The 15,735-nt window shown below is 37.3% G+C and overlaps 6 protein-coding genes across 6 annotated transcripts; 4 read left to right on the forward strand and 2 right to left on the reverse strand. All coding sequences in view use genetic code 12, as the record gives it.

Moving 5' to 3' along the window:
- Positions 1-728: 728 nt before the first annotated feature.
- On the forward strand, positions 729-4,827 carry CPAR2_803570 (tricalbin; the record flags this gene model as incomplete). Its single annotated transcript, XM_036808225.1, has 2 exons — positions 729-770; positions 838-4,827. 2 exons carry the CDS (start codon positions 729-731, stop codon positions 4,825-4,827), a joined length of 4,032 nt encoding a protein of 1,343 aa, XP_036664982.1.
- A 226-nt stretch (positions 4,828-5,053) lies between these two features.
- On the forward strand, positions 5,054-10,066 carry RPA190 (DNA-directed RNA polymerase I core subunit; the record flags this gene model as incomplete). The annotated part of the gene is made up of 1 exon (XM_036808226.1): positions 5,054-10,066. The coding sequence occupies one exon, from the start codon at positions 5,054-5,056 to the stop codon at positions 10,064-10,066; it is 5,013 nt and encodes a 1,670-aa protein (XP_036664983.1).
- Positions 10,067-10,594: 528 nt separating this feature from the next.
- Positions 10,595-11,047, forward strand: CPAR2_803590 (uncharacterized protein; the record flags this gene model as incomplete). The annotated part of the gene is made up of 1 exon (XM_036808227.1): positions 10,595-11,047. The coding sequence occupies one exon, from the start codon at positions 10,595-10,597 to the stop codon at positions 11,045-11,047; it is 453 nt and encodes a 150-aa protein (XP_036664984.1).
- A 126-nt stretch (positions 11,048-11,173) lies between these two features.
- CPAR2_803600 (uncharacterized protein) lies at positions 11,174-11,842 on the reverse strand (the record flags this gene model as incomplete). The annotated part of the gene is made up of 1 exon (XM_036808228.1): positions 11,174-11,842. One exon carries the CDS (start codon positions 11,840-11,842, stop codon positions 11,174-11,176), a length of 669 nt encoding a protein of 222 aa, XP_036664985.1.
- A 2,024-nt stretch (positions 11,843-13,866) lies between these two features.
- Positions 13,867-14,970, forward strand: CPAR2_803610 (uncharacterized protein; the record flags this gene model as incomplete). The annotated part of the gene is made up of 1 exon (XM_036808229.1): positions 13,867-14,970. One exon carries the CDS (start codon positions 13,867-13,869, stop codon positions 14,968-14,970), a length of 1,104 nt encoding a protein of 367 aa, XP_036664986.1.
- Positions 14,971-15,180: 210 nt separating this feature from the next.
- Positions 15,181-15,735, reverse strand: CPAR2_803620 (uncharacterized protein; the record flags this gene model as incomplete). The annotated part of the gene is made up of 1 exon (XM_036808230.1): positions 15,181-15,735. One exon carries the CDS (start codon positions 15,733-15,735, stop codon positions 15,181-15,183), a length of 555 nt encoding a protein of 184 aa, XP_036664987.1.

Consider the following 15,735-nt stretch of genomic DNA (forward strand, 5'->3'; position numbering starts at 1 on the left):
CAAGGTTGTCTCTGTGGCGTAATTCTTGGAGATTCTTATGCCAAACAAATAGAGGTTACGTCATTGCACAAAACCTTGTTAAATTTGGTCCAACAAGTGCCGATACGAGAAGTCATCCAGTATTCACGCTGTTTTCAGATAGAGATTGCTTGACATGATACATCATCGGTGGCTACTTTAATAGACGTGTACTGCTACGTCTTGCAGCTCATTCAAAGTCCACATTGTGTATAAGTTGTACCTGATTCTTGGCAGATTAAATTAAACTTCCTTCAACAACAATATTTTTTGTCAAAGTCCCTTTTTGATTTGATGACCGGGAGTGTCAGAAGAGAAAAGTAATAGCCTATCTCAACCATTGTTTTTTGTTTCGTAGCGTCAATACAACATCTGAACGGATTTTGCAATCACTTTTTGTACTTTTTGTACTTTTCAGTTGACTTCCTCCCCCCTCCTCTTATTGCTTTGTCTTCATTATAATATTGTCCCTAAATCAAACATGAAATTTCACTGTGGTTTTTGTGTAAGTTTCTAAATTTCATTGGCAGCAGCAGCAAACATCCGCACCGGAAGAAAAAAAGCAAACAGAAAAATAAAAAAAAGGGAATCAAACAACCACGAAACTCTAACCAAGAAGTTAATCGATTTACTTTCCAGAGCTAAACATATTGTATCAATTGAATATTTCACATCTGCTAGTCATTTCAATTGAATAAAATACAGTCATTATGGATGTAACAGCTGCACCAGAAACTGGTGGTGCATCAAATGTATGTATATCTCATGCTCAACACCCCCTTTTTCTTGAAAAGTCGTGAGTTACTAACGCTACTACAGCCCAATGACATGCTCCTGCCTCCAAAACAAGTGTCAGTTGACCAAGCGCCATCACCGAAGGAAGCACTTCAGCCAGAGGAATCAAAAGGTTCAACTCATAGCAATGACCAAAAGAGGAGTATCCAAGAGAGACAAAATGGATCTCAGGCCTCATTGAATAAGAAACTGGTTGGCCCACCACCGCTGTTACCTCCTCCAAATATTCCGTTGGAAGATGAAAAACAGGCACCTTCCGGAAGTCACAAAAAGAATGCCAATGTCGCAAACAACGCTCCTCGTAATGTGGACCAAAGATATCCTCCCAACCAAAATGGTGCTTTAGCAGAGAACCAGAATAACATTGGTCCCTCAAGAAGCGCAACCAATGGACAATTGCCTGCAAGAAGGAGCGACTCACCTGTGAAACCAATCAATAGTTCGTCAAACGATAGCTCTGCAGGGAGATCAACTACCCCTTCTTCCAAAGTTGAAAAGCAAACTACTTCAGACACTTCTGGCCAGACGTCTCAACTTGGTTCAGGTCAAAAGAATGCATCTGGTCTTACTCCAAGTGAGGACTTTGACATGACCAACGTTAAAGGTAAACCACCTCCAAGAAAACCAGTTGACCCAACTTTTAGAGGATGGAAAGAAGTTGGTGGATTTGAGGCTAACGACGCATTGACCGCAGCTGATGAGACTGTTGACTTGTTGTCGAGGGGGTCTGTTTTTGATCAATACTTGCCATCTGCTGCATATGGTGATTGGTATCACAATACTGCCTTTTTAATTGTTGGTGGTTTATTGTCATGGATTATTGGATGGTTCAGATTCTCAGTTGCTCCATTATTCTTTGTCATGGTGGTTTTTGCAATCTTGTATCGTGCTTCGGTTAAAAAGTATAGAGGAGTGTTGAGAGAGCAAGCTCAGAGAGAGTTTTCGGTGAAGACGATTGAGGATGATTACGAGACAATGGATTGGTGTAACTACTTTTTGGAAAAATTTTGGTACTACTTGGAGCCATCTATCTCACAAATCGTTTGTGATCAAGCAAATCCTATTTTGGCTGGTTTACCTATTCCATCGTTTGTTACTTCAGTCTGGCTTGATAGTTTTTCATTGGGAACAAAACCACCAAGAATTGATTGCGTAAAAACTTTGATTGGTACAGCACCAGATGTTGTCGTTATGGACTGGGGGTTTTCATTCACTCCAAACGCCAATGTTGACGCAAACAACAAACAATTGAAGAACAACGTCAACGAAACAATTGTTGTCAAAGCGACAATTTTTGGGGTCACGATTCCAGTAACCATTGCTGATGTTTCATTCAAAGGAATGGCCAGAATTAGATTGAGATTGATGTCGTCCTTCCCTCATGTGGAGACTGTGAATGTATCAATGATCGAACCTCCACAATTTGATTTCAATACAAAGCTTTTAGGGGAATCTTCGTGGTGGTGGGAAGTTTTAGCAATTCCAGGTTTATATCCCTTGATCAATGAAATGGTAAAGAAATATGTGGGACCAATTGTTTTCAATCCTATGTCATTCCAATTGAACGTTCAACAATTGTTGGCTGGTAACGCTTTGGACTCAGCAATTGGTGTGTTGACAATTCGCGTTGATTCTGCTCGTGGCTTGAAAGGTTTCAAATATCTCGGTAACACATTGGATCCTTACTTGACATTTGGATTTTTGAATAAAGTTTTGGCCAAGACAAAAGTTATTGATGACACAAGTCAACCTGTATGGAACGAGACTGTGTATATCCCAGTTTCATCGTTATCGGAGCCATTGACTATTAGTGTTATAGATTACAATGATATTAGAAAAGATAGACAGGTTGGTGCAGTTCAATTTGATTTGGAAACATTGGTTGATAATCCTCAACAAGATCACCTTACTGCTGCATTTTTGAGAAACAATAAGCCTGTGGGTGAACTTCTTTTTGGAATGACATATCAACCAGTTTTACAAGAGGTCAAACAGGCAGATGGTGCCACGACACCTCCTCCTGACTTGAATACTGGTGTTGCTAGAATTGAGATTCCCGAAGCCAGAAACTTGAAAGGGGGAGACAAGGGTGCTTCCACTAGCGTGCAACTCATTTTCGATGGCAAATCGGTATTGGAGACACCGGTTCAAAAGAACACTAATAACCCAGGTTGGGGCGCAGTCACAGAACAGATTGTTTTCAATCGTGCAAAAGCTAGAGCAAAGATTATCATTAAAGACAAGAATGGAAAGCCCATTGGTCAAGTCGTCAAGAGTTTGAATGAATTGATTGATGCAACACAGGTTGAGCAAACTTGGTTTCCATTGAGCAAAGGAGGTGAGGTTAGAATTAGTACTAACTGGAAGCCAGTCCAATTAGAGGGAGCTGGTGGTGCTGGTGGATACACGCCACCTATTGGGGTTATCAGAGTTGGCATTGAACATGCTGAAGATTTGCGGAACTTGGAACACATCGGAAAAATTGACCCATATGCAAGAATCTTGATTAATGGGTTTGAAAAAGCAAGGACCGCGGCCGTGGATTCATCCTTGGACCCAACATGGAACGAAATACATTATGTCACAGTTTCCTCGGCCAATCAAAAATTGACTATTGAAGCCATGGATGTTGAGAGTCATTCCGCAGATCGTACTCTTGGATCATTTGATGTCAAATTGAACGAATTCATTCACAAAGATGAAAGGGGATTGTACATTGAGCATGTGGACAAGAAGGAAAGGACGTCTAAATTGGTTCTGAAAAAGGGACCAAAGGGTTCAATCACCTATACCTTATCATTTTACCCAGCATTGCCAGTCATGACCACACAAGATTACAAAGATGAGGAAGAAGAAAAGAAGGCAGCCGAAGAGAAAAAGAAGAAGCTGGAGGAGGAAAAGAAAACCAACAAGAACCCTGGGGGATTGGAAGATGCTGATCAGGAAAGACAAGCTAAACCGGAAGAGGATATTGATGATGACGAAATTGACGATGAAAATTTCGGTAAGAAGCTCAGGTTATCTGTTGATCAATTGATTGAATACAAGAGTGGTATTTTAATTTTTGAGCTTCTTGAAGGTACAGTATCAAAGAGTGATACATTCTTGCAGGTGTACTCGGGAAACCAAGGTTACCCAGACTACGTTAGCAGAGAATTAACAAAACACAAATCGAAACTTGAAATGACTGGTGATACAGTCATTACTGAGCTTGAATGGGCTGAAACATGTTTCAGACTTGTCAAGGATGAGGACGACAATAGGTTGGACAAATGCGTTGCAGAGACAACCATCCCCACATTACAATTAATTAAAAATGGTTTAGAAAAGCCAATGACTCTTGACTTGTCAGGAAATGGAAGCGCATCTTTCAAAGTACAATTCTCTTGGGTTCCATTAATCTATGCATCAGGAGTTCCACCACAAGATTCAAAGGACAATTCAGGTATCTTGTATGTTGAGGTGAAGAAGGCAGAGGGATTACCAGCTTCCGATAGAAACGGAAAGTCTGATCCTTACATGAAAGTATATCTCAACACTGAAAAGGATTCATTCACCAAAACGAAAACAGTCAAAAGGACGCTTGATCCAACTTGGAATCACAAGGGAGAGGTTGAAGTTGCCAACAAGTACGACTCGACTTTACGTTTCGAGTGTTACGACTGGGATGCTGTGGATGCTGATGATTTCTTGGGTGTCGGATATGTTGAATTGAGTGCGTATGATATGAAGGATGGTTCTGTTGAAGTGGAAATCCCACTAGAAGGAGAGGATGGAGAACCAGCAGGTAAAGCATATGCCGTTTTATCATTTGAACCTAAATTTGTTTTGAACGTTAAGCCAAAGAGTCAATCCGCTGTTGGTACAGTGGGAAATGTTGGAAAGGGTGTAGGAAAAGGTGTTGGTAAGGGTGTCGGTTTTGTAGGAAAAGGTGTTGGAAAGGGTATTGGAGGTGGATTCAAAGGGTTGAGAAAAGGGTTACACTTAGGAGGAGGTGACCTGGAAAAGGAATAATCTTTTGTAGTTTTATAACTCGGTCATTTGTATAATATAATGTGAAGGGGAAAGTTGTTTTGAAAGTAAGTATCATATTGTGTATGATGAGATGATCATTTCATTCTTTTGTGTTCGTCGTGGTAGCAAAGAGAGAAGAGCAGAGACGAAAAAAAAAAAAAATTTCATTGCAATCCAATCACAAATCTACACCTTTATCCAGAATCAACTTAATTACATAAGAACCATGGATATTTCCAAACCAGTTGGTTCAGAAATCACATCTGTTGATTTCGGAGTGCTATCGGATAATGAAGTCCAAAAATTGTCCTCAAAACAAATCACCAACCCAATCGTATTTGACAACTTGGGCCATCCAGTAAATGGTGGTTTATATGACTTGTCACTCGGAGCATTTTTGAGAAATGTGTGTACTACATGTGGATTAGATGAGAAGTTTTGTCCTGGTCACATGGGTCACATTGAGTTGCCAGTACCTGTTTACAATCCAATGTTTTTCAACCAGTTGTACATTTTTTTGAGAAGTTCTTGTTTATATTGCCACCACTTTAAGTTGAGCCATCTTGAAGTGCACTTGTTCAAATGTAAGTTGCAGCTTATACAGTACGGATTGTTGTTGGAGTGCAGTGAATTGGAAAATATCATGCCTGCTGGAAAATCGGCCAAGGAGATGAGTAATAACGATGAAGATGAAGAAGATGAAGGTGTGTCTGTTGATGCAAAGACAAAGAAGGAGTTGATGGAGAGAAGAGAGGAATTTGTAAAGAATGCAATTTCAGCAGCTTTGAAGGATGGGAGAACCAACGCTAAGGGGATTATCACTGCATCTGTAGGAGAAGAAAGAAAGGAAGTCATACATGGCTTCTACCGCAGGTTGTTGAGTAGACCAAAGTGTAGCAATTGTGGAATGTATTCACCCAGCTTTAGAAAAGATGGTTTTACAAAAATCTTTGAGAATTCACTTAATGACAAGCAAATCACCAATAATAGAGTTAGGGGTTTGCAACGTCCAGATATGATTAAAAAGAATGGAAGTAGCAACTCATCAGCTGCTAGTGATATTCCAAACATTAAGCACAAAGGTGGATCGAAGTATGTCTTGTCATCAGAAGTGAGAAATATCATTAGGGCTGTTTTCAAGAATGAGCAACCAGTTTTACAAAAAGTTTTCCACTCAAGACCATACCAACACGAGTATGTCAGTGGCGACATTTTTTTTAAACAATCCATTTTGGTGCCACCAACTAGATTTAGATTACCTTCTAAATTGGGAGATGAAATCCACGAAAATGCACAAAATGAATTGTTGTCAAATATTTTGAAAACAACAGTTTTGATTGCTGAATTGAACACTCAGATATCTCAAATGTATGAGGCTAAATTAAGTGGGGAACAGAAAAAAATTGCATTTAACCGATTGATGAATTCTTTTGTCACTTTACAAAACGATGTCAATGCATTTATAGATTCAACCAAGAATCAAAATGCACCAGCGGGTAAAGTGCCAAACCCTGGTATTAAGCAAGCGTTGGAAAAGAAAGAAGGTTTGTTTAGAAAGCATATGATGGGTAAGCGTGTGAATTATGCCGCTCGTTCAGTCATTTCACCAGATCCAAATTTGGAGACTAATGAAATTGGTGTCCCCCCAGTGTTTGCCAAAAAATTGACATATCCAGAACCTGTGACTTCACATAATGCGGCCGAATTGAGACAAGCTGTCATCAATGGTCCTGAGAAATGGCCAGGTGCGGTACAAATTCAAAATGAAGATGGCTCTTTGATTTCATTGATTGGTATGAGTTTAGAACAAAGAAAAGCCTTGGCTAATCAATTGTTGACACCAACAGGAAGCAATTCATTTGTTGGTAAAAAGGTGTACAGACATATCAAGAACAAGGATGTGGTGATTATGAATCGTCAACCTACTTTGCATAAAGCATCAATGATGGGACACAAGGTGAGAGTTTTACCGGGTGAAAAGACATTGAGATTACATTATGCAAACACTGGTGCTTATAATGCTGATTTTGATGGTGACGAAATGAATATGCATTTCCCACAAAATGAAAATGCTAAAGCGGAGGCATTGAATTTGGCCAATACTGACTCACAGTATTTGACACCAACTTCAGGTGCACCATTGAGAGGTTTGATCCAAGATCACATTTCCGCTGGTGTATGGTTGACTAGTAAAGATTCTTTCTTCACAAGAGAAACATACCAACAATTGATTTATGGATGTATTAGACCAGAAGATGGACACACGACAAGATCAAGGCTTGTTACATTGCCTCCGGCTATTTTCAAGCCTGAAATGTTGTGGACTGGTAAACAAGTGATTACCACTATTTTATTAAACATCAAGCCTGACAATGTACCTGGTGTTAATTTAATTTCCAAAAATAAAATCAAGAATGATTATTGGGGTGAACACAGTACTGAAAATGAGGTTATTTTCAAAAATGGTGAATTATTGAGTGGTATTTTGGACAAGTCGCAATATGGTGCTTCTCAATTTGGTATTGTTCATTCATTGCACGAAGTTTATGGTCCTGAAGTTGCTGGAAAGGCATTAAGTGTGTTGGGAAGATTGTTTACCAATTACATCATGATGACTGCTTTCACTTGCGGTATGGATGACTTGAGGTTAACCGAGGATGGTAATGTTTGGAGAAAGGACATTTTGAAGCTGTCGGTTGACGTTGGTAGACAAGCGGCAACTGAAGTTACAAACTTGCCAGACGACACAGGCAATGACAACAAGGAGTTGAGAAGAAGATTGGAGGAGATTTTGCGTGATGATGACAAATTGGGTATTTTGGATGCTATAACTCAATCCAAAGTCAATGCCATCACGTCCCAAGTTGTTTCCAAGTGTGTACCTGAAGGTACAATGAAAAAGTTCCCATATAACTCTATGCAAGCAATGGCTTTATCAGGTGCCAAGGGATCCAATGTCAATGTGTCACAAATCATGTGTCTTTTGGGGCAACAAGCTTTGGAAGGTAGAAGGGTACCAGTAATGGTTTCAGGAAAAACTTTACCTTCATTTAAAGCATTTGAAACTGATGCAAGAGCCGGTGGATATATCAAGCAACGATTCTATTCGGGTATTAGGCCACAAGAGTACTATTTCCATTGTATGGCTGGTAGAGAAGGTCTTATTGATACCGCCGTCAAGACATCAAGATCAGGTTACTTGCAACGTTGTTTGACTAAGCAATTAGAAGGTGTGCATGTCAATTATGATAACTCTGTACGTGATGGTGATGGAACTTTGATTCAATTTCTTTATGGTGGTGATTCAATTGATACTACCAAACAATCACATATGAATCAATTTGAATTTTGTTTAGAAAATTACGATGCATTGTTGGCGAAATATAATCCAGGTGATATGGTGGAGAATTTGGACACTACTAAAGCATTGTCATATTCGAAAAAAGTTCGTAAATCATTGAAGAAACAAAAGGATGTTCCACATTATGAACAAGAGATTAAATATGATCCAGTTATCAATACCTATAATCCTGCCAAGTATCTTGGTTCAGTGTCGGAGAAATTTCAAGAAAAGATGGACAAATTTGTCACCAGTCATCCAGAATTGTTTGCGCAATCAAAAGAAGAAGCTAAATCTACTGGCAAGCTAACTGAAAAGAAGTTTAGAGCATTGATGCAATTGAAGTATATGAGATCTTTGATTAACCCTGGAGAATCAGTTGGTATTATTGCTTCGCAATCCATTGGTGAACCATCAACTCAAATGACATTAAACACATTCCATTTCGCTGGTCATGGTGCTGCCAACGTGACATTGGGTATCCCACGTATGAGAGAAATCATCATGACAGCCTCAGCGGCAATCAAGACACCACAAATGACATTGCCGATTTTGCCTGATGTTAGTGATGAACAAGCTGATGCATTTTGTAAATCAATCGCCAAAGTTGTTTTGTCTGAATTTGTTGATAATGTAACAGTTACTGAAACGACTTCACAAGATGAAGATGGGTCAAATAGTCGATCTTATGTGATTCATTTGGGATTCTATACTAAAGATGAATACGAAACTGAGTATGATATCAGTCAAGAGCAATTGGAAAATGTTGTTACTCAATCTTTTATCCATTCTTTGGAAACTCAAATTGTTAAAGAAGTGAAGAAGCAAAAGAAACCTGATTACATGCCTACGGTGGGAAAATCTGCTGGTAAGACAGATATGGAAACAGTTAGTGGTAAAATAAGAGAGTTGAGGGATGAAGACGATGATGATGAAGACGATGTTGATGAAGAAGAAGATGGAGGAGATTTGGAACAACTGAAACAAAAGGTTAAACAACACGTGTCATATGACGGACCAGATGATGATGAGATTGAAACAATGAAACGTGCAGAAGAAACCAGCGACGAAGAGATGGAAGATGCAGAAGAAAGCAATGAATCGTCTTCTTCTGATAGTGATGGTGATAGTGATAGCGATGAGGATGAAGAGGAGAATGGTAATGATGCCGATGGTGATGCCAATATGGACAAGAAACCAGAGTTATCACGTTTAGCCAAAGATCGTCAAGCTGAAGTTATAGCTCAACACAACATGGTTACCAAATTCAATTTTGATGATGAACATGGTGAATGGTGTGAATTTAAACTTGAATTGAATGGGAATGAAACGCAAAAATTGTTGATGGTAAACATTGTTGAAGAGCTTTTACGCAAAACAGTTGTACGTCAAATACCGCACATTGGCAGATGTTTGCGACCAGAGCCAGATGCCCTGCTGGGTAAGAGAATCTTGACTACTGAAGGTGTCAATTTCAAAGCCATGTGGGAACAAGATGATTTCATCAGTGTCAATGCCATTACATCAAATGACATTGCTTCTGTATTGCGTACGTATGGAGTTGAAGCCGCAAGAAACACCATTGTTAATGAAGTCTATCGTGTTTTCGACACGTATGGAATCAGTGTTTCATCACGTCATTTGGATTTAATTGCCGATATGATGACTCGTGAAGGAAGTTATTTGGCATTTAATAGACAAGGTATTGATAGTTCAACTTCGAGTTTTATGAAAATGTCGTATGAAACCACGTGTCAGTTCTTGACCAAGGCTGTTTTGGATGGTGATCGTGAAGAATTGGAAAGTCCTTCGGCCAAGATTGTTATGGGTAAATTAACAAATGTTGGTACTGGATCATTTGATATATTTGCTCAGTTGCCAAAGCAAATTGAAAATTGAGGAGAGAGAGAAAGAGAGAGAGAGGGGTTAGGGGGAGGGGGAGGGGGAGGATCAATTTACTTTACTTCCTGATTAATTTAGATAAAAAAACTGAGTGATCTGTATATTAGTTTAATACTAGAAAGGTTGATGATATTGATTTTATTGGGAAAGTGTAGTAGTAGAAGCATATCATAAAAGACAGTTGAAAAAAAAAAAAAAAAAAAAAAAAGGGTCACAAATTTGGAAGGAGAAAAAGTAAGGTGATATCGTGACCATAAAATAAATTACACATCTCGAATCCCAACTGTGTTTGTTTATACTTGCTGTGTAAGCGTATGTGCTCGTATGTATATATGTATGTATGTATATATGTACATATATATATATATATATATACGTATGTTTGATAGTCAATGATTTGATCTTATCAAAACTTTTTATAAAAAGGACAAGTAACTACCCTATTATGCAATACTTTTATTTCACTTTGTTATGTCATCGAAGTTGTTGTTTGCTGATGTAGTAAGTTTTGTATCAATAGAGACAATGACAAGTTATGCCCAATTTGAAGATAATATAAAGTGCAATTTGCTTGTACGGCAATTGTATAGTCTTGAATTTGAGATGGAATCAATTGATCAAGTGCTACTTGATAAAGAAGAGGGACAAGAGTATGAATCTGAATATTATAAAGAAGAAGAAGAAGAAGAAGATGATGATGATGCTGATAAAAGTTGGGTGGAACTCATTGACGGTAAAATAGAAAAAAAGGAGGAGGAAGAAGAAGAAGAAGAAGAAGAAGAAGATGTTGCAGTTTATCAAGTTGATTTTAATTCATATTTGCATCCAAATTCAACACTAACTCTATTACAATTTCATGGGAATGATAATGATTACTTTACATCATTAATTACTGAACCAAGATTTAGAATATCACAATCAGTTTCCGAAAAGATTAGGAATCGAAATTTATCATTATTACGAGTTAATACAATTTAAGTATTGATTACCACCACCACCTCCTCCTCTTATAGAAGTATAAATAGAATGTTGATGCACCTTTTTAATAGTAATGATTAGTTGAACTGTACTTTTTCATGTATGTGAAATTGTCATTTCTTTCGTCTATACATTGTAAGCAGCAATAATCAAACTCAATACAAAGGAAATTTTAAAACTTGGTTTTTCAAACACCAATTGCTTCAAATCAATCTTTTGTTTACCAATAGTAAAGATATAATTCCATGGAACATTGATGATGTTTCTGCTTTGTAAAAACTCAACAAGTAAAAACGAACTCAATGAAATAAATAAAAACACTTGAGACAATTTACCCAAAATGATTCCCAAGAATAAACCAGTAACTGATCCAATGGTTAATTCTTCATAGTTTAAATAATTGCCAAACCTTGCATTTGTTGGAGCAGGTTTGGTGACTGGATTAACTGTGACATTTGAAGCCACTTGTTGTCTTGGAGTTACTGCAGCAACATCATTATAAATGGATTTGGCAAATGAAGCAGTAAGTAAAAATGAAGCGCCAGCACTGGCAAACAACAATTTGAAAATATTTGAGGAATTGGATCTATAACTGTGGTTGGAATGTTGTTGTTGTTGTTGTTTTACAGCGGCTAAAACAGTACTTAATGATGATGCTCTTTTGGTTGTTGTTGGTAATAAGAAGTTGGTAGCTGATGAAACTGTGGGTTTGCTGCTGTTGGACAAGAATCTAATTGATCTTGTTGATGCAATTGCTGAACGATTAAGGATAGTTGGTAATGATGTTCTAAACATGACTTTTTGGCTTTGAAGATGAAGAGAATTTAAAGAAGAAGAAGAAGTAGGTAAAAGCTTGTGAAAACAAAAAGAATCAGATGGATATGGATATATTAATTGTTGAGTTTAGAGCGGAAATAAAACCAAAAAAAAACAAAAAACAAAAAACAAAGAAGCCAAAGAGAATGGAGGTTTTGGGGATGATGTTTTGTGTTGCCTACGTAAAAGACAAGACAAAGAGAAAGTGTGACAGAAGAAGAAGAAGAAGAAGAGGAACAACAACAACAACAACAACAACAGTAATAAGTTCACACTAAAAAGAGATACGATGAAACAGCTTAGTACGTCCTTTCTGCTGCACCTGTTGCTCATCAAGTTGAACAGTTGTAGTATAAGCGGTTGCATTTGAAAAAACGAGAGCTACCTGATAGCAATCAAAAAGTGAAAAGACAAAACGTGGAGACGTTGTTTTTAACTCCGAGAAATTGCAATTAGGTGTTTTTTTTTTGTTGGGAGAGAGAGAGACAGAGAGAGAGAGAAAGTCACGTGAAAAGTCTAGTTCATATATATCAAGATTATTTTGCGACATTACACCAAAACACCAACGGATATTCCACGACCACCCGGTATCCACGCTATGCCACACAAACAAACAAACAAACAAACAAACATAGACACATCTCTGCGTTGTTTTACACAGAAAAGTTGAATAACGGGTTCAAGAGAATGTGTGAACTGGGTTTGACCAGTGTAACTCGCCATTCATTACGCGTCTTTGGTGTTCATTTATTTCTTTTATTTTGTTAACAGAGCAAGTTATACAAACTAATGTATCATTGCAACTAAAATCAAGCAGCAGCAACCATCGAAGAAGCTCTAGGGACTATACGTTTTAAATGCTCAACTTTTTAGTCTACATCAAAACGCTGATCACTTTGCATTGCATTCAAAAAATGAGGATTTACTGAAAAAAAAAAAAAAATAAAATTAGTATTTGTGAACACATTTGCACTACCCCTACGGAGTCGTGTACTTGTTGTGAAATACATTATTATTTTGTCATACAGTGCACTACTTTCTCTTTTAGAGATGAAATTTGTTCTGATTACATAACACGTTATATAAGCTCACTGTGCTTCTTTTTGCTTTTTGCTTTTTTCTTCTTCCTCTGTAGCCTAAGAGCCGGCTGGCTGGCTGGCTAGCTGGCTGGCTTTTATGTCAAAAGTACACTACCCCCTCCAGGAGAAAAGAAAAGAAAAAAAACCCGCCTACGCGTTATTACCAAATAAAGTAAGTATAGTAAGTATAGAATGTATAGTAAGTATAGTATGTATAGTATGTATAGTATGTATAGTATGTATAGTATGTAGTATGTAGTACTCTACTCAAAAAATATAAACTATACCACATATACTTAAACAACAACAATACATACTTATATATATATATATGTGTGTATAATATATATATATAAAAGACCACCAAAAGAATATCTCACTGGTTCTTTTTACTTTTATGACTTTCTTTTTTTTTTTTTTTTTTTTTCTTTTTATGTGTTTCTATTAATCTTTAAATTTCATCCTCGTTCTTCATTTTGCAGCACTATACTCATAGGAGGAACAGTATAACCTATTTTGGCACCACAGTTATATTTGGCTACTTCAACAAAAAAAACTGCCCTACATTGGCTCAACCCAGTGCGTGCACATCAAACAAAGAAAGGGAGAAAAATTCAGCTTAGCTTTAAATTTTTATTTTTTTTTCTTTCTTTTTTTTTAATTTTTATTTTTTTTCTTTCTTTCCCACGGGAATACTTGGTGTTGCAAAAAAAAAAAGAAAGAAGGAAAAGGGAATTTCAAAAGCTACAACCAAGGGCATTCATTTTCAACCACTACTTGTTTAGGTTATACAGAGTGACAACCACTACCTCAGAAAAATTGTGTGCCATACGTTGTCAGATTGCCTATCGTTATCAATCCCAGCTGGAAAAACTTTTCACTAAGCGCAGAAGAAGATAGTCACACGATATTAATACACTTGCCATGTTTCAACAACAACAGCAAGATCAACAACAATTGCAGCAACAACAATTGCAGCAACAACAACAACAACAACAGCAGCAGCAGCAGCAGCAGCAGCAACAACAACAACAGCAGCAACAACAGCAGCAACAGAACTATTTGCAACCTCGCAACTTTCACAATTACAATGCCACTTTTAACGAATCAATGTTTTTCAATCCTGATACAGCACAAGAAATTTGTCCTGGTATTTGGTTAGGACCATATACTTCATTATTAACTACACCTCAAGTCATTAACAACTTACATTATGCACCTCAACCACAAACTCAATCGGCAACTGCTGAAGGATACAATTTCGTATCCAATAATAACATCAAGATTATTGTCAATTGCGGGTCAACTTTGAAATTTCTTGACTTGATTGAAAACTCGCCGTATGTTTCCATATCATCGGATGTATTGGTGTTGAGTTTAGATCCATCATTTGATGCTGGTACAGCAGCACTACCACAACAGGGGCAGGAATTGATGCAACGATTCACTCGAGATTACAGTAAAATTCTACACAATTATATGAATTCATTTTATTTCAGTAACCCCAATGCCAACAATTTGATCCATAATTTACCATCAAATCATCACTTGTCAATTGACAGCCCCATTATTACCGGATCCAATTTGAAATTACAATTTTTCAAATTGATTCGATTGATTTCATTGTTTAAATTGATCAATTATGATTTACAATGTCTTTTTGTATCTGAAGATGGTAATGGGTCGCTATCAACCGGATTAACCATTGCTTATCTTATGGATTGTTATCGATACAATTATCACAATTCATTCAAGTTGATTTATGAGCGACGTCCAACTATAAGACAATTGCAATTGAATTATTATGACGATTTATTGATTATGGAGAATTTAAAGAAATTTTATGGTGAAAATATCGAATTAAAGAGGGAAAATCCCAATTTGTTGATGAATGGATGCAAGAGATCTATGGGGACTGGTGAAGATGGATCGGGGTCTAGTGCTGCTGCTGCTGTTGATGATGAAAATGGAAATGGAGGTGGGGATGAAATTATGGTTGGTGGTGATAGAAAAAGAAAACTACATTAGAAAATGGAGCCCAAAAAAAAGAAAAAAAAAAAAAAACCGGTGTAGAAAATGTTTCAGTAGACAAGAGGTTCAACTGTGTGTGTATTTTATTTTTTATTTGAAAATGTTGTATCATTATGTATTTCTTATTGTTCAAAAAGAGGTTGTCTTCACGACAAATGAACCAACACTTTCGTAGCATATGTAATTGATTGCAAACATGCAACTCCTCTATTCAGGGACATCCAATCCAACTCTATTGGCTGACTTTGATACATTTTCTTGTTGATCCATCAATAACCCAGGATTGTACCTCACCAACAATTCAAAATACTCTCGTTGATTCTTTAAAAATATAGCAACATTGTTTAAATTATTCAATTCGTAATTGTTATTGATACCAATCTTGTCATCAATTATATTGTGCAACGTAGTCAAATCTTGCAACTCAGTGTTCTCTGTAGCAGCACCAGAAACACCACCGCCCTCTTTATTTGTTTGCAACTTGTTCTTCTTCAACGAGTCTAGTTTACTGTTTAAATCATCCACTGATTTACCATCTCGTTGAGCTACTGATTTCAAGTATGTATAGTACGCCGTTAATTTAGTATTTTCCTTTTGAGCTTGTGCTGCTAACGTTTTGTTTTCGTATGCGAGTAGTTCTTGTGAAATAACGCGGTATAATTGTTTGAATGTAGGGAATGTCTTGGTTGCAATTGTCATCTTGTTTGGAGAGCTATGGAATACGGAAGAAACCTTCATCCCCCCAAAAGCATTTTTCCACAT

Source organism: Candida parapsilosis, contig 005807, assembly GCF_000182765.1.
Source record: "Candida parapsilosis strain CDC317 annotated contig 005807".
NCBI lineage: Eukaryota > Fungi > Ascomycota > Pichiomycetes > Serinales > Debaryomycetaceae > Lodderomyces > Lodderomyces parapsilosis.